Source organism: Sorex araneus, chromosome 4, assembly GCF_027595985.1.
Source record: "Sorex araneus isolate mSorAra2 chromosome 4, mSorAra2.pri, whole genome shotgun sequence".
NCBI classification, from domain to species: Eukaryota; Metazoa; Chordata; class Mammalia; order Eulipotyphla; family Soricidae; genus Sorex; species Sorex araneus.
The window spans coordinates 205,421,061-205,447,218 of NC_073305.1; the positions used below are offsets into that span (position 1 = coordinate 205,421,061).

Sequence of the window (26,158 nt, forward strand, 5' to 3'; positions counted from 1 at the left end):
ACTTTCTGCCTGCCCGTCACATGAGCGAGCATCCAGGTTCACTCACAATCATGCACTTTGGCTCCGAACCTGGTACCTGATGAATGCCAGCTGTGTAGATCAGAGTTTCCCAAGGACTAATACATATCTGTGAACTTGAGGGCACTGACAGTTTTGTCAAAACTTCCTTTGGCTTCGTTGATTTTTTTCAAATATTGAGAAACTGAGGGAATCTTTGTGCAGTCTCTTCTTATTTGCTTTTGTTTTTGGGTCATACCCAGTGGTGCTCAGGACTTCCTCCTTGGTCCTGGTTCAGGAGACAGAATGGGATGCAGGGGTTGAACCTGGGTTGACTGCATGCAAGGCAAGTGTCCTACTCGCTGTATTATCTCTCCCCACCACACTTCTGCCCTTTGAGTGTCGCCCTCTGGACCCCTGAGCCCCCCTGCCTCCCGCAGTCCTCCTTGTCTGGGGGGCTTCCTTTGGCAAGTACTTCCTGGAAGTTCTTGGGGCAGGAAGTCCTTATCTATCAATCTCAGGACTTCAGACCTTAACAGAATCACCCCCTCCCATCTCTTCCTCTGCACCCCTAGTTCTCCAGCACACACTGCTGTCCCCCAGCTCTGACTCCCCCCCCCCCCCCGCCCCATCCCACTTCACGCCCTGCAGTTCCATTCCCTGTTCAAACCAGGGGAGTCTTGTCCTCGGCCACGCCCACCTGAGCACCATTTTACGCCCCAGAGACTCCCCGTGCACTAGTGGGAAAGTGGGTGGGGCAGGATGCGGGGTGGGTGGGTGGGTGGAGCCAGGGCCACTTCCTTTCCCCTTGGGGTTGCTGTCTGCCCAGTCCTGTTCCCGCTTTGTCCGGAGTTGAAGCCACCTGACCCTTAACGAGGGAGCAGGTAAGGGAGTGTGATTTGGGGAGCAGGGGGGCTAGGGGTGGGCCATGGCTGAAAAAGATGCTGCCAGGTGATGGAAAGGCACCCCAGAAGCCACTGACGCTGCGGACGAGGAGGGCGGGCGGGAGGGAGGGACGGCGCTGCGGGGTCTAAGTGGCATGTGGGGGGCGGGGGAGAGGAGAGCTGGTGGGGGAACCTGCCAGCCTTGGTTCCCTGGTTATTTCTGATAGCGGTAGAAGCAAGGGTGGGAAAAGCCGTTAAACCGCAAGTCGGGCCTGGCAGTTGGCAGGGAAGTGGGCAGGAGGGAGGGCTGCGCCAGGTCCTCCGCACCCTCCTGTTGTTGTATTTCTCTGACTTCCTCCCAGGTCCCAGTTCCTGCTCAGGCCTGTCGCCATGGAAGTCACACTGCTTCTCCTCCTCTCCGTGGGCACCTGGGCCCAAAACTCAACGGAGCTCCAGACCCAAGACTCAACGGTGCTCTGGACCGAAGATGTAACGGACCCGTTGTACGATACAAGTCCTTGGCCGACATCTGTGGTTCTGGAACCTTCTGCTTCTTTGGCCACGGAGAGCACTGCAGTCCCAAGCCTCAGTTCAGGCAAATCTGATCCTGTGCTAACCGGGGACCCTGTAAAGGAGGATGCCCCTGGGGACCATATCAGGACGCCGCCTCCTTCAACTACCTCCTCAGGCCATGCTGTGCCCTCTTCAGAGACCCCCACTGACCGCCCCGTATCTGTGCCAACAGTCATCCCGGAAATTTCCACCCAGAAGTCTTCAGTGTTCCTGGACGTCTCTGCCACAACCGATGACTCTGCTGTCTCCATAGCAACACACTCTCCAGGCAGCCAGACTGTGGCTGGTGAAATCCTGGCAACCGGCTCTCTGGAGCCCTCCACTCGGGCTGATGGATCGCCTATATCCATGACAACCGGCTCTTTGGACCTCTCCAAAGGGACCAGTGGACTCCCTGTCTCCATGGTAACTACTTCCCCGAATATCTCCAAGGAGACCATTGGCTCCCCCACTGCCCTGGTTAAAATATTGACCACCGCTTCCTTAAGCGCCTCCACAAGCATAGTCAGGTTGTCCCCAAATTCAGACGAGGGGACGAAGGGCAACTTGCTGCCTGTGCTGGTGACCCTGCTGGTGGTCATCGTCCTCGTGGCTCTCCTCCTGCTATGGCGTCGTCGGCAGAAGCGGCGGACGGGCGTCCTGATGCTCAATGGGGTGGCCAAGCGCAATGGGGTGGTGAATGCCTGGGCCGGGCCTGCCCCCATGTCGAGTGAGGAGGCGCTGACGGTCACAGTGGCAGAGGCTGGAGGTGACAAAGGCTCTGGGAGCCCCCCAGGGGAGGCGTCGGGCCGGAGACCCACGCTCACCACATTCTTCAGCAGACGCAAGTCTTGCCAGGCCCCTGTGGCTCTGGAGGACCTTGGGCCCGGGACAGCCCCTGGGCTGAAGTCGGAGGAAGAGGCGCTGATGGCGCCAGATGCGGCGGCGGAGGCCCCCCCTTCTGACGGGCCAGAAGCTGGTGACGGGGGGCACCCGAGTTCGTGTGAATGAGAGACTGGAGGGCGGACTCATTTCCAGCCTCCTTCGCTTCCCTCGACATCACCTCCAAACCCTCACAGAGCTTTCCACCCACACAAAGTCCTTTTTGGATTTTGTTTTGTTTTTGTTTTTCATTTTGGTTACACACCTGTCAGTACTCGGGGCTTGCTCCTGGCTCCATGCTCAGCGATCCCTCCTGATGGGGACCGGGGGGCCATATGGGGTGCTGGGGACAGGACCTGCAGCCAGGCAAGCCCCCTATTGGCTGTACTATCTCCCTGGCCCCCCATTTTTTGGATTCTCAGAGCATCTTCCCTCTCAATCCTTGTCCATCTCTGAAACCGTGATCTCCGGGCAGCACCTACACACGGCACCCATATGCAGCACTTCCCCCAGCACTCCCATCCAACTCTGCACCCAGCACCCTCATCCAACTCTGCACCCAGCACCCCCATCCAACTCTGCACCCAGCACTACCATCCAACTCTGCACCCAGCACCCTCATCCAACTCTGAACCCAGCACTCTTATCCAACTCTGCACCCAGCACCCTCACCCAGCTTCCACCCAACTCTGCACCCAGCACTAACGCTGGGGCTCCCACTTGCTAATGCTTGTTTATTCTTTCCGAATCCACCTCTCCCCTCCCCAGCACCTTTCCCCTCTGACTTTTATCCCTGGGGAGAGGGATGGAGGTTTGTGGCCATGCCTGGAGGTGCCAGGAATGAATCCTGGCTCGCCGCTCAGTGTCACTCCCCGCAGTGCTCAGGGAAGCATGTGCTGCTGGGGGTTGAACCCAGGCTTCAGCTGGCAGAGCTGAAACGGTCCGGCCTGGCCCTCTGCACTGCTCTCGACTCCATGCCAGGTGTGAACGCCCGGGCCCAGGGCGGTGTTGGAAGAAGGATACTCAGGATGGAAAGAACTCTGGAAAGAACTCTGGGCTCCATGCGGGACAGACTCCTGGCCAGTCTGTACCCGGCCACTGGGGGGCCATCTCGGGAAGTTCTTGGAGGTGCTGGACTCTGGACGGGCCCCGGCCCAGTGACTCCCCGTTGTCTGTGCTCCTGGCGGCAGAGTGAGACGATCCTGCAGGCCTCCTCTCTGCGGGGGTGCGGTTTGCCACAGGAGGTGAGGATTTGATGGTGTTCATGCCGGGTAGTGGTGGGGACAGACGGCACGAGGGAGGGGGCGGGAAGGATGGCAGAGCCCGAGATGCCAGCCCGAGGGTGGAGGATGCAAGGGCTCCTGCGAACATATGTGCCCTCGTCTCTGCTCAGATGGCGCGGCGCGGAGAGGGGGTGCTGGCCGCTGAAGGCTGCTGGTGGGGCGGGGGGGAATGGGGGCCTCGGGCACACTCCGGCGGCATCAGGACAGCAGGACCCCCACGCCCCTGCTGTGGCCTGGGCCAGGCCAGGCCGGGGACACACGGGCCCAAGGCATTTGGTATTTCTCCAGGCCAAAGAGGAAAGTTGCGAAGAGGAAGTGGTTGAGTCAGAGGGTGAGCGGATGACTAGGGAAGAGGCCACGTGGCCTGACCTGCAGTGAGGCAGGAGTAGCAGACTCTGCTCACGGGGGCTGTTCACCTGTCACCAGGCGGTCGCACTCACCCCTGGTGCTGAGCTGGTGTGGAAATCTGGCAACTAGGCGACACCCCAGTCTGGGCCATTTCTTACTGCTCAGAGGTGCAGCTCGGACTAATTGGAACCCCAGAATGGCAGAAGTGAGCCCCAAGTTCTCAGATTTGCTTAACCAAGTAACCCAACTGCAAGTCTTGGAAATACTGTGGCTGCGCTCAGAGGTCACCCCCGCCTCTCCCGACATGGCCTCAGGAGGCCTCTCGCGCTTCCCATGCGGCGGCTGCCGAAGCCTGAGGAAACGCCCATGGCAGTGGCTACGGCGCCTGGTCTTGCTCTCACAGCCCAGGAATGTCAGAATATGGGAACCGTATCCAAGCAGAGACACCAGCATGATCTTAGAAGTGCAGAAAAGGAGGGGAGTGGCCCCCAAGGGGTCCCCTTTTATAGGATCTTTGTCACATGCCCTGTGGTTGGCCTGGCACGGAGTCTTCAGTGAATATTCAGTTAAATGGATGAGCGAGAGGAAACTGTGATCGTGAAGAGTGAGCAGGGTGTTGCCAGGCTAGAAGCAACGTCACCTGCTTTTGAGACCTATGGCGACAAACATGGAAAACAGGCTGTTGAGTTCCCAGGGGAGGGGTCTGGGGAGGAAGCAGTGGCTGTTACAAGCCCAAACACAGGAAAAAGAGAAACATCAAGGACTGAACATATGGCTTATGAAGATAATTCTAAATGGGTTGTTAGACTTGTTATAATTGTTTAAAATCAGGTTTTCAGAAGCTCTGAAGTGACTTTTAAATTTGAACACAAAATTTTAAGGGGAGGAAACCAGTTATTAATCTGTAAATATGTCTGATTCTAGTTTTATAATAATAAAACTGGATGCAAAACATAGGTCAACGGGGCTAGTACAGGGGTCAAGGTGTTTGCATTCCTTGTGCCCCTGGCACTATGTTTGGTCTGCCAAGTGCTGCCAGGGATCACTCCGGAGCACAGAGCCAGGAATAATCCCTGAGAACTGCCAAGTGTGGGGGGGGGGGGTCAAAAAAATAAAAAAAAAAAAAGAAAGAAAGCATAGAACTTTTATAGAAATTAAGATTGGGAGGAAATATCTGAAAAAAAGTTTACTATCACTATGTATATGATAAACTTGATGATTTTATTTTGTTTATACTTTTCTGATTTTCCAGATTTTATACAATAAACATCACTTTTCACTTGTATCACTTGTATCACTTGTTCCGTTGCTCAGATTTGCTCGAGTGGTGCCAGTAACGTCTCCATTCATCCCTGTCGCGTGCTAGTGTAGCCCAATGGCATCTGCTCTCTCCAGGAACACGAAGAGCCTCAAACAGTTCGTTCAGGGTCTTGACGAAGAAGTCTGACCATGTCGTAGGTAGGCGGTCAGGTGTTCTTTTGACGTCCGGTGGAATCCAGTTGGTAACGGCTCTAGTCCAGTGGTTGTTTCTGAATCACATTATGTGTCCGGCCCACCTGATTTTCGATGCTTTGGCAAACGAGGCAGCATCCCTGATCCTCTATTGTCCACGGAGGTGGGAACTCCGGATTCCTTCTCTCACTTGAGTGAAACATGATACTCCAAGCATAGCTCTTTCGATTCCTCTTTGGGAGACCTGAATAGCGTTCTTATCCTGTTTTCCTAGGGCCCAGGTCTCTGTGGTGTATGTTAGTGTGGGAAGAAAGGTGAAGTCGAAAAGATGTTTCTGGAGCCAGAGGTTCTTTTTCCTCTTAACAACTTCTTCAATGCTCTTGAAGGCGTTCCATGCCGCTCTCTTCCTCCTGCACAGTTCTGGCTCCAAGTGGTTGGTCATATTGAGTTCTCGACCAGGTACTCCGCCTCCTCGTGGCAGAGAGGGTGGCAATGGTGCCAACGGGCAAAGAGTGAGCCAACAGGTGCTGCCCAGAGATGCAGGCAGGTGCGTGTTTGTCAGTGTGCAAACATCACTTTTACATTTTGAAAAATACAAAGTTATTGGCCGGAATGGGGAAGGAGGGTGTCTGCTTTGAGGAGGATTATGGGAGAGGAGACGGGGAGGCAGATTGGAGCTGAGCTATGCAGGGCTTGAGAATCCAGACTTAGTTCTGAAAACAAAGGGGGCAAGTTCAACCTTAAAAGTTGGTTTAAGGGGCTGGAGTGACAGCACAGCGGGTAGGGCGTTTGCCTTGCATGCAGCTGACCCGTGTTCGATTCCCAGCATCCCACACTCCCCTAAGCACCGCCAGGAGTAATTCCTGAGTGCATCCTGAGTGCATGAGCTAAAGAGTAATCCCTGTGCAACACCGGGTGTGACCCAAAAGCAAAAAAAAAAAAAAGTTGGTTTCACTGCTTTCTCCTGCGCCTCAGCATGTAGTAAATACATACTGACCCAGTGAAATGTGAGAGCCGTAGGAAACCCCCTCCCATGCTGCTCATTGCCTGGACCAAGTTCAGCGACATATCAGAGGTCTGAGGGCTCAAATCATTTTCTCTCTTCAGTCTCCATCATCCTCCACCGGGCCCTGCCTCTCCTTTGCCCACACTTACCCTGAATCATTCCTGCTCACCCTGACCGGCTCCCTAGGTGCAGTGGGCTGAGGGGAGCCACTCAGATCTGGGTACCATCAGGGATGGGGTCTTCCCCGAGCTCAGGGACATGCTAGAGGCAGCTCAGTCTAGAATGGCTAGCAAAAGAGAGGCGCACATCGGACCTGGGAGATAGTGCAACTGGCTAAGCACTTGCTTAACTCTGCCTGCAAGATGCCGGTTCAATCCCTGGCACAGCATGGCGCCCCAAGAATAGAACCAGAAGGTTCTAAGATTCTCAAAGGGCAGACCTCAAAAAAATATAGAGAGGGGCTGGGGCGATAGCACAGCGGGTAGGGTATTTGCCTTGCACACGGCCGACCCGGGTTCGATTCCCAGCATCCCATATGGTCCCCTGAGCACCGCCAGGAGTAATTCCTGAGTGCATGAGCCAGGAGTAACCCCTGTGCATCGCATCACCGGGTGTGACCCCAAAAGCCAAAAAATATATAGAAAAACATTTTTAAAAACTATTTTTGTTTTAGGTTATACCTGGGAGTGCCTTGGGGGACCCTCTCCAGTGCCAGGGCTCCAACCTGGGTCAGATCCATGCAAGGCAAATGCCTTAACTGCTGCACAATCTCCCAGAAAACTTCCAACCTATCCAGGCTGAGGAACCCATACAATGGTGACTGTCCTTGACTAGCGGGCTTGGGGCTGAGCCGGACAAAGAAGCCTCTGTTCTCCAGAGACCGTCCACCTGCTCCTAACGATGACCTGCAGATGGGCACCTGCCATGCCCATCCGACCTGAGGCATCAGACAGCCCTGTGGGACCATGACTCAGGTCCCAGGAGGTGTCCTCGTGGAGACCTTCCTGCGTTTGTGCCAAGGTGGCTGGAAGTCAGCCCATCCTGCTCGGGCCCACAGCACACATACCCACATAGCTTGACTTCTGGCCAAACTCCTCCTCGCTCGTCAGGCTTCAGCTCAAATGTCACTGCTTTGGCAAAGCTGTGCTCGCTGCCTCCACCCTGAACGCACAGTGTGTTTCTGCTTCGTGTGACCGGGGAGAGCTGGCATGAGTAGACAAGTCCTTCACGCATTAAAGTGTCATCCTTGTGGCTCCTGCCAGAGGAGCTCCCCATATGCAGCTGAAGATGGAGAATCAATGAATGAGCCAGTGATTTGGGGGGGGCTTCCAAGCAGTGCACAAGGAATCTGGTGACCAACGAGGATGGGCAGTTTGATGTGAGGACTCCGGTGCCAGAGACCAATAGGGCCGTGATGTATGGGACCATGCAATGCTGAGGTTCACACTTGGGTCTCAGTGACCCTAACTACTGGGTTATCTCCCCAGCCCCGATTGTGATTATTATTTTTTTTTCTGGATCACTCCTGGCAGTGTTTGAGGGGTCATATGTGGTGCTGAGGATTGAACCCGAGTTGATGCATTCAAGGCAAGCACCTTATTTGCTGTAGTATCACTCCGGTTCCCAATAGTGATTATTGTATTTTGATTTTTGGGCCACACCTGGCAGTGATCAGGGCTTACTCCCGGGTCTGTGCTCAGGGATTGTTCCTGGAGGGCCTCAAGGGACACGATGGGGTGTTGGGAGTCAAACCCAGGTTAGCTGTGTACAAGGCAAGGGCCCTACACAGTTATGATTAAGAGTGATTATTTTAATGGGAAAATGTCAAGATCAGATCTTCCTTTTGACATCTGGCATCCAGAAGGAAGGCTGGAGGGCCCAAGGTGAGAGCCTTATTCTAGTCCAACTATCTTGGGAGTCTGGCGTAAGGGGAAAGAGGAGGTCAGGCTTGCAAGATATTTACCCTGAGCATAGATTTTTAGAACTAATTTGGCTATTGAGGTAATTGGGGAAGAGGAGGTTAGATTTCAAAGTTCTATCTTGGGAAATCGAGATGCTGACATCATTATGTGGAAATGCAGAGATGAGCGGCTTTTCTGGGGGAAAACATGAGTTCATTTTTAGAACTGTCAGACGGAGTATTTTGGAGATGGCTAGAAGAGTCGTGACCTGGAGCTTGGGAGGGAGATGGAAGGCGGAGGAGAGAGTGAGGAAGAATCCTCTGCTCTTCCACCGCACAGATGGGCACAAGCATAAATTATCTCATTCCCTGCCTGGCATGAGCGAAGAATCTTATATGAAGCTGGGGCAGGCGAACCTCAGCATCATTCAAATGCCAGATCTCGAGTATATAGAGGGAAGGGTCAGTGTGGGCCTCTGGAGGGGACCTTCTATAGGGTCATGCAGACTCCTTGCATCCAGTGATGGCCATTCCCGGGAGTGGCAGGAGGTCCCTTTAGTGGGACAGATTTGGAAGTGGCTCCAAGCCCAATCACATGACTGATCACATGACTGCCTCAGTGCACAGGTGTCTGGGAAACGTAGTTTATCTGGAAGCCCTGGAAAAGAAAGGTCCCACTTCTGGAGGAAACAAAGGTCTGGGGGGCTGCATGGAAGAACAAGTGCCTGCCAGAAGTGGGAGATCTCTGTTCGGTTTTTATTTTTTGGGGGGTCACATCCGGCGATGCACAGGGGTTACTCCTGACTCATGCACTCAGGAATTACTCCTGGCCGTGCTCAGGGGACCTTATGGGATGATGGGAACTGAACCCGGGTCGGCCGCATACAAAGCAAACGCCCTACCCGCTGTGCTATCACTGCAGCCCCTCTGTTTGTTTTTATTTTGGGTCACACCCCTAACCAGGAGTAACTCAGGGGTTACTCCTGGCTCTTTAGTCAGGAACCACTGCTGGCGGGGCTGGGGGACTATATGGGATGCTGAGGATCCAACTGGGCCTGCGCATGCAAGGCCAGCGCCCTGCCCGTGGTACTGTCCATCCGGTCCCTAGAAGAGGGAGATCTGATCGTGTTGGGGGGGGAGGGGCTGTGACAGGTCCCTGGTTTTCTTGCTCCCCCCGCCCCCCCACCCTGCCAAGTCTCTGTCCTGACCTGTGCTGCCCAGAAAATCGGGCAGTGGGGAGGGGCACTGCGGGCGCTCTGGGGAGGGACAGTGGGAGCGCCGTGTGGTCTCTGGGTTCCTAGTGTCCCGGTCAGGGGAAGGTCAGTAGGTATTTGAGATTAGAAAGGGCAGAAGCAGCAGGATCCAAGGCGCTGCCGCTTGCTCCTGGGGCAGGGCTGAGGGCCTGGGGCGGGCCGGGCCTCACTCGGGGGCCGGGTCTCCGCACCGACCAGCCGGCTCCGCCTCTGAGGTGGGAACAGATAGGGGTGTGGGTCCCCCGGGTCCAGGGGAGGCCGAGGGCACCCAGGGAGCTCGGCTGAGGGGCCGGCCAGCCGTCCCTCTCCTCCCCTCGATCCACCCCCAGCCCGCGCTGGGCAACTGTCAGTCTTGGCCGCGGCCGCCTGCTCCGAGCTGACATGGACCCTGAAGGTAAAGGAGACCCCGACCTCTGTCTCCTGGGCCCCTCCGCCCGTCTCCGCTCGTCTGTCCCCTCTGCATTGTCTCAGTCTCTTTCCCCCTGCAAACCAAGTCTCTTACCTCCTCTTACAACCCCCATCTCTCTCCAGTGCTCGGAACTCCGGTCCCCCCAAACACCTCTGATCGCAGCTTCTCTCTGTAGGACTCCCTCCCCAGCCAACTCTTGGAAAGAAAGCTGCTAAGTCCCAGGAAAAATGGGGTGACCTCAGGGGGACATTGCCATTAGGGGGCGCAGGGGGCGCAGGGCCCCGGGAGGCGGGCAGGAATTGCTCTGGACTTTGTCCCCCGCCAGCAGCGCGGGTCCCCTGCGGCTGCAAAGTCCAGGCAGCTGCGGCCGGCCGGGCAGGGCAGCGGGTAGAGGTGGGGGCGGGCTGGAGTCCTGTGATTGGCAGGCGGTGGGGGTGGGCCGGAGCCTGTGATTGGCAGGTGGTGGAGGGTGCCTCTAAGAAGGCCTACACTGAGCGAGAGGGGCCTCATTTAGGGCTAAAGACTCCGGTCAGAGTCCCGGCGCTTTGGCGCACAGGCTACGTGACCTTGGGCAGGCGACCCACTGCACAGCGACCATCAGCTCACCTACTTTTCTCACCAAGTCTTTTCTCTTCCTGGGCCCCTCAGACCTCCCTGACCTGGGGCTCCCCCCTGGCCTGGGGCTCCCACACCCAGCCTCTCTGACTTGCCACGGAACCGTTTCTTAGAAAGAATCTCAGTCTGAGCTGAGTTCCAGCTGATCTCCTGCCCCTGCCCTGCTGTGGGCTGTGTGACCCCTAGGCCTCGGGGTACCTGTCACCGCCCACGTCCCCAGCCCCTCCCCAGACCCTCTCTGACCCCCCCTCCGCAAGGCTCCCGATTCTGGGGAGGGTAAAGGGAGTTTCTACTGTCCCTCAGGGCCCTCAGGCTCCCGTAGACTAACCTGTCCACCAAGACCTCTTGTTCTTTCTCCTGTGTGTGCTCCCTACCAAGTTACCTAGCCCCCCCAAAAAGCAGGGTGACCTGGAGGGGGCATTGTCTTTTGGGGGCAGGGGGCGGTACCCCTTTTCTTACCCCTTGGAGGGCCTTCTCTGTGCCCTGCACACGGCAGCAGCCTCAGTCCCCCGTGTCTTCTGATATGACTTCCTCTTCTTTTATTTATTTATTTTTTCGGTTTGGTTTTGTTTTGGGGTCACACCGGTGATACTCAGTCAGGGGTGACTCGGCTCTGCCCTTGGGAATTACTCCTGACAGTGCCCCGGGGACTGCACCACTTGTGACTTTGTATAGAAAGTCCCAGCCCCAGCGTGTGGCAGCTCCTAGACTCTCCCAGCAGTCTGACTGCTCCTGGCTCTGTTCCAAATCACTGTTATGTCGCCACATTCCAGAACAGTTATGTCACTCCCCCGGGAAGGGGCTGAAGCCACGGTGCTTGCAGAGCTGCCTCCAGGATTCCACGGTGCAAAGCTGAGAACATCCCAGCACATCCCAGCAACTCTTTTTTTTTAAAAAAAAAAAAATATATATATTTTTAGGGATAGGTTACGGGTGGTTGGACACTAGGAAAATAATAAAAAAAAATTCATTGATCTCCTGAGGTATACGTTTGCAACACCCCAGAAACTTGGCTGTCTCAGAGAGGGCCCTCTCGCTCCTGTGCCTCTTTTCCTTCTGTCGTTACAGAGATTTTCCTTTGGTTTGGGGCCACACCTGGCGGTGCTCAGGGCTGACTCCTGGTTCTGTGCTCAGGGGTCACTGTGGCAGGGTCTAGGGGACTCTGTGGGCTGCCGGGGATCGAACCTGGGTTGGCTGCCAGTGAGGCAACTACCCGACCTGCTGTACTACCGCTCCAGGCCCATTTATAGAGAATTTCCCTGCTAGACAACGTACACACAAAAGTAGAAAAGTGACAATTCTGCGATCTCTCCCACCTCGGTGCCCAGGGCCTTCCCCGGCCTCCCCTCGGGAGTTGTGGCTTGACTCGAACATGCTGGGTCGCATGCCGCCTGCGGTGCTCCAGAGGCTGCTCGCTGATGGCGCCAGGGGTCCCAAGACACTATCCTGGCTCTCGAGGTGCCCTGGGCCCTGTGAGCCTGTGGCCTCACACTCACAACCAAATATATTTTTTTGCCACCGTATCTTCATCAGGCCCCAAGAACTTTTCTTTCTAATCATTATCCAACAATCACAACTAAACTTACAAAATATTTCCTTAAAGTTATCACTTAGGGGGCCAGAGAGACAGTCCAGGGAAGAGGACACATGCATGCAGCGGCCCGGTTCCATCCCTGGGTACCAGAGTCCCCTGAGCACTGCCAGGGGAGGAATTCCCAGCATCCCACGCTTCAGCCACACCTCACCTCAGGTCCTTTCAGGGAGCCTCAGGCCTGGCTGGCTGAGAACCCCGGGAAGAGTCATTCCTCTCCTTGAGCCCTTGGTCAAAGAAAAGATTTTCTGCCCAGGTTTTCAATTCTCAATGTTCTAATTCGGTTTCACTGTGTTTGAATGAGGTTGCAAATAAGAGCCTTATCTTGCATTTGGTTAGTTTCTGTATTGCCATGCTTTATTCTCCTTTCTGCCGTGCTGTTTGTTGACGAAAGCAGGTTAACTGTGTTTCCTGTGGTCTGACGCTTGCAGTCTGCGCCCCATTATACAATTCTGCTGACCTGATTTCCCTGCAAATTGGTGCTTACACCCAGCAGTCCGCTCTGACCTGCCAGCTTTATTGCCAAGGCTCGAGTGTGTGCGCATGTGTCGTGTGTTTGTGTCAGCCGGCAGGAGGTTGGGACAGTCTCCTGTGACATCACCCCGTGTTAAGCTGAGCCGTCTGTCCCCTCCATGTTGACTTTTGAGGTTTAGCACCAGGATCTGGTGATGCTGAAACAAGGTTCTTGCCTTTGGGCGGAGTGTTAGCTCTTGTGTGCTGGTTCTTTGTTTGTTGAAGTCAATTTACAGAGTTGTGTACTGTCACCATGGTCCGCTGCCCGGGTCCTCACCTCCCAGATCTCCTGGCTGTGCGGCTGTGGCCTGCGGCCCCGCCTGGGCACCCGGACTCACCGCAGAGGTCCCTCGGAAATCCCCGACGGCTTCCACACCTCTGCTGCCTCTCACGGCTCTTTCTGTTGCTCGACAGCCTCTGCGTGCCCTTTACTGCTGGGTTTTCCAGGGCCGCCTCCTCCGCTTATCTGCCAGCCGATCTCACCACTGCAGAGCGCGGGCACACCAGAGCTCCACCCCCCACCCGAAGCGCGTTTGAGCTGCAGAACCCCCACCTGGGCATGGGCGGTGGGTGCCACCCCGCCTTCCTGCGGTGCATCTCCACCTTAACATCTGCGAAATCGAACCAAATCTTTTTGCCAGCTCTGTTGCCTATACGCTGAGCCACCAAGGCAAGATTTCGGGATCTTTTCTCTCTTTTTTGGTTTTTGGGCCACACCCACCCAGCGTCGCTCAGGGCTACTCCTGGCTCTCTCTGCTCTCTGGGACTCACGGTGGGGGGTGGACCATCTGGGGTGCTGGGGATCGAACCTGGGTTAGCCGTGTGCAAGGAAAGTGTCTTACCTACTGTACTACCATTCTGCCCTTAAGGAAACGTCTTGGGTTTCTGTGCTTGTAAGATGAAAATAATTGCCACGGTGAGTTTCAGATGAGAGGGTGTAAGAGAAGGGCATTGCCCATGCTGGCACCCCATGGGCAGTACCTTCTGCTGCCCCATCCCGGCGCCCCTCACTGACTCTTCTTTCTAATGCACTAGCTCCTTGCATCCGTTCTCAGCATCCTGGACTAGAACCCTAGGCTCCCTCTTGTGTGCCACTGGCTCCGCCCAACTCTGCGGCAGCAAACACATTACCCGCCTACAACCCTAGTCACTGCCCACGTTTATGGCGGTGAACCCGCCTTTTGCCTCTAATTCCATCTCTAGTAGTAGCTGAAATGAACCTTCTAGAAGGAAGCCATATTATGAAATCTGTTTCCTTGTTTAAAATTCTATCGGGGGTCGGAGCGATAGTACAGCAGCTAGGGCGTTTGCCTTGCACGCAGCCAACCCAGGTTCCATCCCCGGCATCTCATATGGTTCCCTGAGCACCACCAGGAGTAATCTGAGCACAGAACTAGGAATAGGTCCTGAGCACTGTTGGGTGTGGCTCCAAACACCAAAACTTAAAAATTAAAAAAAAAATTTCTGTGGCAGTTCCTAGGAGTTATCCCCCCTCAGGCTATGTCACCCCTGAACTGTGCTCTCACCCGCTGCCAGTGTTCCCTGAATCCTCCTTCCTCCTCCCTTCCCTCCTGCTGTGTTTTGAGCCTTAGACATCTGCTCTTTCCGTCTGAAACGCCTTGCCCTCCCTTGCCCCCACCTCTACCGGCAAACATTACTCATCCTTCCCCAGGGCCTCGGAGTCACCTTCCTGTCTGTCCCCACAACCCCCCTCCAACTGCCTCCCTCCGGCAGACAAGCTCACAGGTGCCAGCGGCGGCGGCTTTGCAAATCGGAGCTCACTTAATTTCCACTATGGGGTGATAGTCATTACTCTGCCTGGTATTCATGAGGGACCAAAGGCCCCAGGAGGTTGACTTAATTGTGACTTAATTGTCCAGATCACTTAGTATAAAGTGGCAGGTTGGTACCCAGGCGTTAGGGCTTAGAACCCGGGCCCTGATCCACACCCTCACCCACATCCACATTATCCAATGTGGCTTGCTGATTGGATAAGTATCTCTGAGTACCTAATACCAAGCAAAACAACACGAACATGCCAAGAATTGACCTCTTTTTGACCTATGAAGCAGCGCCTCTGTGAGGTTCGGCGTGCCGGGGAGAGGCTGGGGGTGGGGGGGCACCTGTGTTTCCCCCACAACCCTGAGACAGACAGGTAACCTCTTGCCTTGCATATGGCCAACTAAGTTAGGTCCTGGCACTACGTAGGGTCTTCTGAACCTTGTCAGGAGTAATCCCAGAGCCAGTGGTATGCCCCAAGCACAGTCAGGTGTGACCAGAAAACCAAACCAATACATGATTTTTAAGAGGCTGGAGAGCCTGGCTTTCCTTCAGTGTGATGGGAGGAGGAAGGCCTGAGTTAGGGTCTGTGCGCGCCCCCTACTGAGCAGACCTGGAAGAGGAATGAAGCGAAGGGGGACGGGGGTGGGTGGAGATTATGCAGAGGGAATTCCAGCGTGGTGCCCAACGAGCAGCCCCTCCGCCTCCTCTCCCGCTGCAGTGAGAGGCTGGCACAGGAGGAATACACTGGGAAGAAGAGAGCCGGAGCTAATTGTGGAGCTGGGGGTTTCCGTCCGTCTACTCACTGATTATGATTATTTCGGTTTGGGGGCCACCATTGGCGTTATTCAGGGTTTACTCCTGGCAGGGCTCGAGGGACCTTTTGTGGTGCCAGGGAATAAACCTGGGCCCCCAAAAGAGCGAGAACAAAAGGGATTACCTTGCCGCAGAGGCAGGGTGGGGTGGTGGGGGTGGGGTGGGGGTGGTGAGAGGGATACTGGGATTATTGGTGGAGGAGAATGGGCACTGGTGGAGGGATGGGTAAATGATCACTGTATGAATAAAATGCAAACACAGGGGCTGGAGTGATAGCACAGTGGGTAGGACGTTTGCCTTGCACGTGGCTGACCCGGGTTTGATCCCCGGCATCCCATATGGTCCCCCAAGCACTGCCAGGAGTAATTCCTGAGTGCAAAGCCAGGAGTAACCCCTGAGCATCGCTGGGTGTGACCCAAAAAGCAAAAAAAAAAAATGCAAACACAAAAGTTCATCACTTTGTAACTGTACATCACAGTGATTCACTAATAAAAAAATTTAAAAAATAGAAAAATAGTAAATAAACCCAGGTCAGCCGCATGCAAGGCAAGTGCTCCACCTGCTCTTCTTTCTGGCCCCTACTCGCTGACTGTTTGGTTTAAAGTCAGGCTTAGGCCAGGGAGATGGCTCGCCAGGCTACTGTACATGCAGGAGGCTACATGTCCCCTGAGCTCCGCTGGGAATGACGAGGAGTAGCCCCTGAGCACCGTTAGGTGCGGCCCCCAAATAATAATAATAATAAAATTGATGATCATAAACAACTCAAGCTTAATAAGCTTAATAATAGACAGGAAAACTGACTCCTCCCCTTTTTTGTCTTGGCAAATCTGCCATGTAGCTACCGTCATAGGCAAGATGTAGACTAACTCAATCCTATCCCTGAACAACTTGGCGTTGTCCTTTAGTGGCCGATCCCTGGCTCTGACCCCAGCCACCTAGTGATCTCTTCTCTGCATCTGCCCTTTCTCCTTTCCCAGCCTGCCATGCGGATGGACTATAGCATGTACCCTTTCGATTCCCGCTGCTGCCTTTTCTTTTTCTTTCCTTTTTGTACTATATCCAGTGGTACTCAGGGGCTACTCCTGGCTCAGTGCCCAGGGATCACTCCCTTGGCCCTGTAGCCTGACACTCCCTTTGTTGTGATCACTCCCTATGATGCTCGGGGGACTAATTTTAATGTTAGGGATTGAATTCAGGCCTCCTGCAAGCAAGGCATGTACCGCATGATTTGACTCTCAGCCCTAGTTCAGGCTTCTTTATTTAGAACAATACATTTGGGGCTGGAGCGATAGCACAGCAGGTAGGGCATTTGCCTTGCACGCGGCCGACCCGGGTTCGATTCCCAGCATCCCATATGGTCCCCTGAGCATCGCCAGGAGTAATTCCTGAGTGTAGAGCCAGGAGTAACCCCTGTGCATCGCCAGGTGTGACCCAAAAAGCAAAAAAAAAAAAAAATTATAGAACAATACATTCAAGATGTCTCTCCGCTGTGGGAACCAGCAGTTGATTTTGATTCCTTCTCTTTTTTGGGGGGAAGGGGGTTGGGGGCAGTGATTTGGACTATACCTGGCAGTGCTTGGGAGTTACTCCTGGGTCTGCACTCAGGAATTACTCTTGGTAGTGCTCTGGGGACCATGTGGGATGTGGGGATCCCCGTCCGCCATGTGCAAGGCAAGCGCCCTCCCTACTGTGCTAGGGCCCCGGCAGCAGCTGGTTCCTTCTAATTGCTATGGAGGTTCTATTATGCAGGCATCACAGCTTGTTTATACGATGCTCAGCTTATACCATGCTCAGCAGCTGAAGGGGTCCAATACCTCCTCCCCCCTTTTTGTGGCCACAACCAGTCGTGCTCAGGGCTTACTCCTGGCCCTGTGCTAAGGGATCACTCCTGGCCGGGCTTGGGGGACCAGGTGTGGGGTACAGGGATTAAACTTTGGTTGGCTGCTTGCAAGGTAAGCACTTGACCTGCTGTACTATCACTGCAGTCCTACTCCAATTCTCTTTAAGAAGGAACGGGGGCGGGGGGGCTGGAGCAATAGCACAGAGGGTAGGGAGTTTGCCTTGCACGTGGCCGACCCGGATTCGATTCCCAGCATCCCCTATGGTCCCCTGAGCACTGCCAGGGGTAATTCCTGAGTGCAGAGCCAGGAGTAACCCCTGTGCATAGCCGGGTGTGATCCAAAAAGCAAAAAAAAAAAAAAAAAAAAGAACCGGCACTGCCCCTAATCCAGACACACCAGGGGCTCTGCTTTTTTCTTGGTTCAGCTAACAGTGAATTGTGACATAGGTCCAATTACAAAAAAGGCCAGGACACTGCTGGTTCTAGAAGCTTCTCTGGCCGGTTGAGGAAGGAAGAGGGCCAGGTGCGGTTACTGAGGCCCTTGATTGGGTGTGAAGATTGAGGTATTTGTCATTGGGGAAGAAAGGCCGGACCAAAAAAAAAAAAAGCTGCTTCTGAGAGTACCGCAAGCCAGTATGCCTGAGCTTAATGTCAGCTTGAAGCAAACGTGAAATGAATAAAGCAAACCCAACCCCCCTCCCCACTACCCCTCCCCTGGGAAGCCAAGCCCATCCATGGCGCGGAGCCCAGAGACGTGCTGCAGGTCTCATGACCAATAGATGGCGCTGTTGCACCGTGCCTGACTGCGGCCTCTACAGGCCCGGGGGCCCCAGGGGCACAGGGACCCCTGGGTGCAACACTCCAGCAGGGGTGGGAACTGTTCTCTGCTGAGGGCCACGTGGATATTTATAATATCAGTCCCGTACCATCTGGGCTTGGGCCAGACTGCAGGACGGTGCAGGCCCGAAGTTCCCTACAGCTGCAGAGGAAGATGCTCAGAGCTCACCAAGCCCAGACTCTTACGTTATAAGATCTCTGGGCTAGAGCGATAGTACAGCAGGGAGGGTATTTGCCTGGCTCATGGCCGACCCAGGCTTGATCTCCAGCATCCCATACAGTCTCTGAACACCGTAGCAGTGATTCCTGAGTACAGAGCCAGGATTAACCCCTGAGCATCGCCGGGTGTGACCCCCAAAACAAAACAGAACAACAGCAACAAAAACAAAAAAGAAAAGTGGGTCTCCCACAGTCTCGAAACTCTGTGCGACAGGCAGAGGCCCAAACCCACTACTGCCAAGCGCTTTCCTGTGGGGGCAGCCCCCATGGACAGGGAAACACCCTGACACATCAGGTGGACAGGAAGGGTCCGAGGGGAAGGACGGTTGTCAGGCTACAGGGCCAAGGCAGAGGGACAGATGGCGGAGGCCTCAGATGTGGCTGGTCCGACTGTGTGACCTTGCAATTTGCCTTTCCTTTCTGCTCCTGGTTCCCACTCAGAGCTGGCGGGAAGAGCACGCGGGAATCCCACAGGATTGCAACCGAGAAGCTCCCAGACAGCTGGGAAGGCTGTGGGCGTGGGCAGATCGCTGCAGCTGTAGCATGGTCAGGAGAAATACAGGACTTGCACTGAAATCAAAATCTGAGTGTCAGATAAACCACGGTCTTTTTTTTCGCCCCAGGGTGGTAGGGAGGCACAGCTGGTGGTGTTCAGGGCTTATTTCAGGCTCTGAGCTCGGAGATCACTCCTGGTGGGCTCCAGGCTGGTGCCCCGGATCCACCCCGGATCAGTTGCATGCAAACAACTTACTGGTTGTACTTTCTCTTCAGCCCCGGCAAAGATAAACTTAAAGTCTAAGGATTTCTAAATATCGCCTAGGACATCCTTATCATTTCATATTTGGCAGAACTATCTTGGTGGGCGGAGGAGGGGGGATGGGGGAAACACCCTGAAGTGTTCAGGGCTCTGAGCTCACTTGGGGAACCGCATAGGGTGTCGGGAATTGAACACGGGTCAGTACCTGCAAGTCCAGCGCTCTACCCGCTGCACTCTCTCTCTGGCCCCCGGAAGTAGCCATTTAAGCCCTGTCCAGTGCTTTTATCACAACTTCGACCTGAGGCCCAGATCTGTGCCCCAGTTGGCTGCTGCTGAGGGCACTAGAGGAGTGTTGGGCATGGGGGAGGCGGCCAAGGCTAAGGTGATTCTCTCTCTGCCGCAGGCCTGGCGCTCCTGCTGCCTCCTGCAGCTCTGGCCACCCTGGTGGAAGGCTGGCTCCGCGAGGACTGCCCGGGGCTCAACCCCGCCGCCCTGGTCACCGGGGCTGCCCCTGCGCGCGCCGTGCTGTGGGCCAAGTCTCCCGGGGTCCTGGCTGGGAGGCCCTTCTTCGACGCCGTCTTTGCCCATGTCAATTGCCAGGTGACGTGGTTCCTCCCAGAGGGGGCCACGCTCGCGCCCGTGGCCCAGGTGGCCGAGGTGCGGGGCCCCGCGCACGGCCTGCTGCTGGGGGAGCGCGTGGCCCTGAACGCACTGGCGCGCTGCAGCGGGGTGGCCAGCGCGGCGGCGGCGGCGGTGCAGGTCGCCAGGGGCACCGGCTGGGCCGGGCAGGTGGCGGGCACCAGGAAGACGACGCCCGGCTTCCGGCTGGTGGAGAAGTACGGGCTCCTTGTGGGCGGCGCCGCCACGCACCGCTACGACCTGGGCGCGCTGGTGATGGTGAAGGATAACCACGTGGTGGCCGCAGGCGGAGTGGAGAAGGTGAGGTCCAGAGCTGCCCTGCCCAGTGGACCCCGTCACTGCCGTCCCTCCCCTCTCCCCCCCCCCCCCCCGCCTGGGCCCTCAGTTGTTGTGTAGATGGGGGTGGGGGTTCTTCGCTCCTGCGCTCTGGGTACTTGCTCGTCTGTACATGAGGGACGACTGTTCTGGGTGGTCTTGCTGATGTTCAAAAGAAACACTCTAGGGGCCTGAAAGATAGCACAATGGTTAGGGCACTTGCCTTGCACCAACTCAGGTTTGATTCCAGCACCCCATATGGACTCCCAAGCCCCACCAGAAGTAATTCCTGAGTGCAGAGCCAGGAGTAAGCCCTGAGCACTGCCTTTGTGGCCCAAAAACTCAACAGAGAGAGAGGGAGAGAGAGGGAGAGAGGGAGAGAGAGAGAGAGAGAGAGAGAGAGAGAGAGAGAGAGAGAGAGAGGGAGAGGGAGAGAGGGAAAGAGAGAGAGAGAAAGAGAGAGGGAGAAAGGGAGAGGGAGAGAGAGAGGGAGAGAGGGAGAGGGAGAGAGGGAGAGAGACAGAGGGAGAGAGAGAGAGAGAGAGAGAGAGAGAGAGAGAGATGCGCTCAGCCTGGAACTTGATGCTAATGTTGCCACAATCCTGGGTAAGTCTCAGGTCTCGCTGGCCCCGGGACCTGGCACCATATGTAAAAGTGCTCTTGAACACCCTTTCCTGTTTTGTTTTGGGGCCACACAGAGTGGTGCTTAGGGGTCCTCAGCCTTTTGACTAACTCTCCATCTGACTTTTCAGTATGAAGACTCTTGGTCAAATAGTTCTTTTTCTTTTGGCCATATCTGGCAATGCTCAGGGGTTACTCCTGGCTCTGCACTCAGGAATTTCTCCTGGCTGTGCTTGGGAGACCATATGGGAAGCCGGGATTGAACCCGAATTGGCCACCTGCAAGGCAAATGCCCTACCCGCTGTACTATTATTGCTCCAGCCCTCAGTCAGCCCTAAATGCCGGTTTGGCTGCTATTTGGCTACTGTTTGACCTACAAAAGTGGCCACCGTGTGTGTGTGTGTGTGTGTGTGTGTGTGTGTGTGTGTGTGTGTGTGTGTGTGTGTGTGTGTAGGGGGGCAGGGGTATGGGAAGGCCGAGTGATAGTGCAGCCAGTAGGGTGCTTGCCTTACACACTGACAACCTGGATTCGATCCCTGGCATCTCCTGAGCACCATCAGGAGTGATCCCTGAGCACCAGTGAGCGTGGCCCAAAACCAAAATAAATAAATAAATAAACAAACAAACAGGCACAGGGCCCGGAGCAGTGGTGCAGTGGGCAGTCTGTTTGCCTTGCAAGCGAAGGACCTGGGTTCAGTTCCCGGCATTCCATATGGTTCCCCGAGTACCACCACTCCTCAGGAATTACCCCTTAATTCCTACTCCTTAGTTCCTGAGTGCAGAGCCAGAAGTGACCCCTGAGCACGGCCAGCTGTGGCCCCCCAACAAAACCCAATAAACACATAATAAGCAAACAGGCACGGCAGAATCCACCCCGTGCCCTCTGTCCTTGTCGTTAGCTCTCAGCTTCTCACACCCCTGGGCCATCTGGAATGCCAGCCCAGGGCGGGTGCCCACCCTCACCCTTTCCCCTGTCCCCTGGCCTGCCCGCAGGCGGTGAGCGGGGCCCGGCAGGCCGCGGCCTTCGCGCTGAAGGTGGAGGTGGAGTGTAGCAGCTTGGCCGAGGCGCAGCGGGCGGCCCAGGCAGGTGCCGACCTCCTCATGCTCGACAACTTCCTGCCTGAGGTGAGGGGCTGCGCCCTGGGGAAGGGTGGGGAAGGGGGGCTCTGGCCTCCCCTTGACTTGTGTCCCGCAGGAGCTGCACCCAACGGCTGCGGCACTGAAGGCCCAGTTCCCGAATGTGGGTGTGGAGGCCAGCGGGGGCATCACTCTGGACAACCTGCCTCAGTTCTGTGGACCCCACATTGACGTCATCTCTCTGGGGATGCTCACCCAGGCCGCGCCCGCGCTCGATTTCTCCCTCAAGCTGTTCGCTGAGGGCACCACGCCCGTGCCCCATGCCCGCCGGGCCTGAAGGTCAAGAGGCTGAGAGGGGCCGTTAGCTGGAGACCCTCGAGAGGTCACTCATCTTTAAGGACCGTGCCGGGAGAACTCGCTCTGCTCTGGCCTACGCTGAAATCCAGCTGTGCCACTTCTGGGGGGGTGTGGCTGCTTCTCGGAGGTCTCCCCTTACTTCCCGTGTGACCTCTGTTCACCCCAGCTCCCTTTTCTGTAAAGTGGGGTTAGTCAGTGGTGGACCTCATGGACTTGGGATGGGGGTGGGGTTAGTATCACTGAGTAAGTGCTCAGTAAATGACAGAGTGACTGTTTCATCTAGTCCAAGACTGATCTCTGGAGTCTAGCCGTGTCAGTAATATCTCACCGTCACTGTCAGCATGCAGGGTCATGGCTGCCGTGTGCAAGCCACGTGCAGATCAAGTACAATAAAAATCCCCACTGAGGGGCTGGAGCAATAGCACAGCAGGTAGAGCGTTTGCCTTGCACGCGGCCGACGCGGGTTCGATTCTCAGCATCCCATATGGTCCCCTGGGCACCGCCAGGAGTGACTCCTGAGTGCAGAGCCAGGAGTAACCCCTGTGCATCGCCAGGTGTGACCCAAAAAGAAAAAATAAATCCCCACTAAAACAAGGCCCAGAAGCTCTTTCTCTGAGCATCTCATAGAAATCATGATGAGGTGAGAGCGCAGGTCTGGCCCCTTCTGCGGAGGCAAAGAGGCATCGGAGTCCGAGAACATCCCCGTGCTTTGAAAACGTTTTTGAGGCCATTGTGTGGGTTGCTCCTCACTTTGGCTCCGGATTGCAGCTGGACTGGGGGTAGGGGCCTATCCGTTCCTCAGTTCCGGGGTCTCCCTCATGAGCCCTCCAAAGGTAACATGCAGCGCTTACTTGCGTTGGGGGCTGCAGCCTTTTCCAGCAGACCCCGAGCAGAGGCTGGGGCTGGGGTGGCGGGGGAGGTAGTTTTCATGTTCAGCGAGGAACTTTGAAGGGTCTCTGTCCAGCTCCCACACTTGCACATGAGCTCTTGCTCCGCTGGGGGCCGCCCCTGAGTCTGGGACTGGGTGCTCGAGGCCTGTGGGGTGCAGCCCTGGGGGGAGCCCCACCTCCCTGGGAGCCTCTTCCCCTGACTCCCGGTCTGGAGCTGCCTCTTCTCGCTTGGGGGACACACTCTCATTCACAAAGGCTCGGTCTGTCCCCTTCTGCCTCCAGAGACCATCAGGGGGCCTGGAACAGGGCCAGACACCCCCCCCTCCCCGAGTTCACTTCAGATGCCAGCCAGGCCGCCCAGCGCAAGGACCACATTCAGCACATACAGGGGCCACAAACTCACATCATCTGGAGCTGGAGCGCTAGCACAGCGGGTAGGGCAGTTGCCTTGCACGCGGCCAACCTGGGTTCGATTCCCAGCATTCCATATGGTCCCCTGAGCACCGCCAGGGATAATTCCTGAGTGCAGAGCCAGGAGTAACCCCTGTGCATCGCTGGGTGTGACCCAAAAAGCAAAAAACAAAGAAAAACCCAAACAAACTCACATCATCTGACCCTGGACCGGGTGCCATTCCCACAGGACACAGCACTGAGGTGTCCCCAGGACCTCCACCTAACCTTCCAGCTCCAAGGAACGGAGTGTGGAGCCCCATCCTCAGACTCGAGGGGGAAGAACGACTGACACCCCCCCCCCATATAAAACAGGGGCACTTCTGAATGTCAGGACAGGGACATTGCAACCCATGGACACTGCAACCCATGGACAAGCTGGGAACTGGAAGGGGAAAGGCTGACATCTAACAGAGCCTGTCAGAGGGGCAGGCAGGAGCTATGGTGGAGGGAAGGCAACTCTGGTGCTAGAACATTCTATGTTTTTTTTTTTTTTTTGCTTTTTTGGGTCACACCTGGTGTGACCTAGCACAGGGGCTACTCCTGGCTCTGCACTCAGAAGGCACTCCTGGCGGTGCTCAGGGGACCATATGGGATGCTAGGAATTGAACCCAGGTCAGCCGCGTGCAAGGCAAACGCCCTACCCACTGTGCTATCGCTCCAGCCCCTATGTTCTAGAACGATGAACTACGATCTAAAACTCAACTATCAATAACTCTGTTAATCGCTGTTCCTTAAATAAATAAAAGAGCCGAACAGAGGCTGCAGGGAGCAGCTGGCAGGAGGCACGGCTTGGGCCCAAGCAGATACCACAAAGGGGGACGCTGCAAGAAAATGGGAGGGTGGGTTGGAGCCACGGGGACACACGTTCTGCACCTGAAGCAGCCGATGGGAGAGGGAACCCCCCAGGCCGAGGATCCAGCTCAGACTCAGAGATGGGTGAGCCCTGCCAGCACTGGGAAGCGGGAGGAAGGGCTCTGAGTGGCCAGGGCAGCGCGCGCCTCCCTCGCGGGGAACGGATTTCCAGGCAGAGTCGCCAAAGCGCAGAGGCAAGGAACGGCTTGGCTGGTTTGGTGTATGTAAGCTTTGAAGGTTGAATCAGAGAAGGCCAGAGGGTTGGGAGCTGGGAGGAGGCCAGACCACAAAGTGGTAGGTCAGAGCACTTGGGCCCCGTTCCGAGAACAATCCGATTGGGGCTGTCGAGTGAGCTCAGCAGAGCCGGGGAGGCGGTGGGGGGAAGGAGGGGGTCCTACTTCCCAGCATGCCTGAGCTCAAGACGGCCTGAGTGGCTGCAGGGAGGCCAGGCAGTGGCCGCTGCCACTCAGAGGCCTGGACTGTGGGCCCAGAAGACAGCATTTGCCCCCACCCCCCCAACACACACACACACACACACACACACACACACACACACACACACACACACATCTCCCGGGCTGCAGCCTGCTGGCCACTTCAGGGCAGGGCAGAGCTGGGAGGGGCCCGGAGGCCAGAGGAGGAATCTCACACCTTTCCTGCCTTTTACCCTCCCAGACAGCTGTTCCTTGCAAGGTCAGCCCCAAAACAGGCCTGCGTAATGGCCCAGCAAGGCCCACGCCCTGTCCACTGCTGTGCCCCTCAGGCTGGGGCTGTGGGAAGCCTGAGCTGCGGCATGGCACAGGGTGGAGGGTGCGGGTGAGTGCGAGCATCTTCATTTTACCCAGGGGAAACTGAGGCTTTCAGTGGCTCCAGGGCACATATACAGAAAGTGGAGGACCTAGTTTTTTTTTTTTTTTAACCACACCCAGTAATGCTCTGGGGTTACTCCTGGCTCTGCACTCAGGAATTATTCCTGGCAGTGCTCGGGGGACCAGATGGGATGCCAGGAATTGAACCTGGGTCAACCACCACATGCAAGGCAAGTACCCTACCCACTGTACTATCGCTCTGCACCCCCACACCCCCTCCAAACCCCCCACGCACTTGTAAGTTTTTTTGGACCATATCTGGTTGTACTCAGGGCACCATATCTGGTGCCAGGGATAAAGCAAATGCCCTCCCCGCTGTCCTATCCCTCTGGCCCTCAGTGGTTCCCGCACTTCTACTATGAGGCAGGCATGATCAAGAGTCAACAGACAAAAATCCCTGTCCTCTACAAGTTTCTCTTCCTCCCTCAGGGGGGCGTAGAGAGAATAGACCAGGAGACGGACTACCAAGTGTTGGACCCCATTGTAGCCACCAGAGGGCTCTGCACCCGCACTGGCTCCTTGTCCAGCTCTCAGGACCCAAAGATAGTTCAGGGCTAGGAATACTCCGAGCATCTGTTCCCGAGGGAAAGCTGAGGGGGTGTGCAGCAGGTTCTTCTACCAGCTCCCACTTTGCTTTTTCTGTTTTTTGGGGCACACCCGCTGGTGCTTGGGGGACTGCTTAGAGGCAGCGCTTGGCCATGCCGTGAAACTCGGGTATACACTCCAGCCCCGTCTCCCACTTGTCCCGCGTGACCGTCTCCTCCGCTCCCTTCCATTTCTCTCTCTCTTTCTTTTTTTCTTTGCTTTATGGGTCACACCTGGTGATACACAGGGGTTACTCCTGGCTCATGCACTCAGGAATCACTCCTGGCGGTGCTCAGGGGACCATATGGGATGCTGGGAATCGAACCCGGTCAGCCGCGTGCAAGGCAAATGCACAACCCGCCATGCTATCGCTCCAGCCCTCCCTTCCATTTCTCAAGGCCTCTTGCGGTCCAGAGCTCAGCTGCGCTTTGCACTCATGCACCAGCCAACCCACTTCCCTGCCTGCCCACCCGTCTGCAGGACCCTCTTACTCACCACTCACCCTGTCTACTCTCGCCGCTCTCGTCCATCCTGTTCATCTGCTGTCCCCTCGCCCCTCCTCCCTTC

General features: G+C 55.9%; 2 protein-coding genes across 2 annotated transcripts; both read left to right on the forward strand.

Moving 5' to 3' along the window:
- Positions 1-850: 850 nt before the first annotated feature.
- SPN (sialophorin) lies at positions 851-5,028 on the forward strand. Its single transcript, XM_055136244.1, has 2 exons — positions 851-881; positions 1,244-5,028. The coding sequence occupies exon 2, from the start codon at positions 1,272-1,274 to the stop codon at positions 2,442-2,444; it is 1,173 nt and encodes a 390-aa protein (XP_054992219.1). The 5' UTR covers positions 851-881; positions 1,244-1,271; the 3' UTR covers positions 2,445-5,028.
- Positions 5,029-9,844: 4,816 nt separating this feature from the next.
- Positions 9,845-22,043, forward strand: QPRT (quinolinate phosphoribosyltransferase). Its single transcript, XM_004615946.2, has 4 exons — positions 9,845-9,951; positions 19,337-19,872; positions 21,502-21,633; positions 21,704-22,043. The coding sequence occupies exons 1-4, from the start codon at positions 9,939-9,941 to the stop codon at positions 21,920-21,922; spliced, it is 900 nt and encodes a 299-aa protein (XP_004616003.2). The 5' UTR covers positions 9,845-9,938; the 3' UTR covers positions 21,923-22,043.
- Positions 22,044-26,158: the final 4,115 nt, after the last annotated feature.

Bases quoted from the DNA above. Each gene is read 5' to 3' on its own strand.
- SPN (XM_055136244.1), top strand. From the start codon at position 1,272: ATGGAAGTCACACTGCTTCTCCTCCTCTCCGTGGGCACCTGGGCCCAA.
- QPRT (XM_004615946.2), top strand. The intron at 19,873-21,501 runs GTGAGGTCCAGA...GCCTGCCCGCAG, and splicing joins CCGCAGGCGGAGTGGAGAAG to GCGGTGAGCGGGGCCCGGCA. The intron at 21,634-21,703 runs GTGAGGGGCTGC...TGTGTCCCGCAG, and splicing joins TCGACAACTTCCTGCCTGAG to GAGCTGCACCCAACGGCTGC.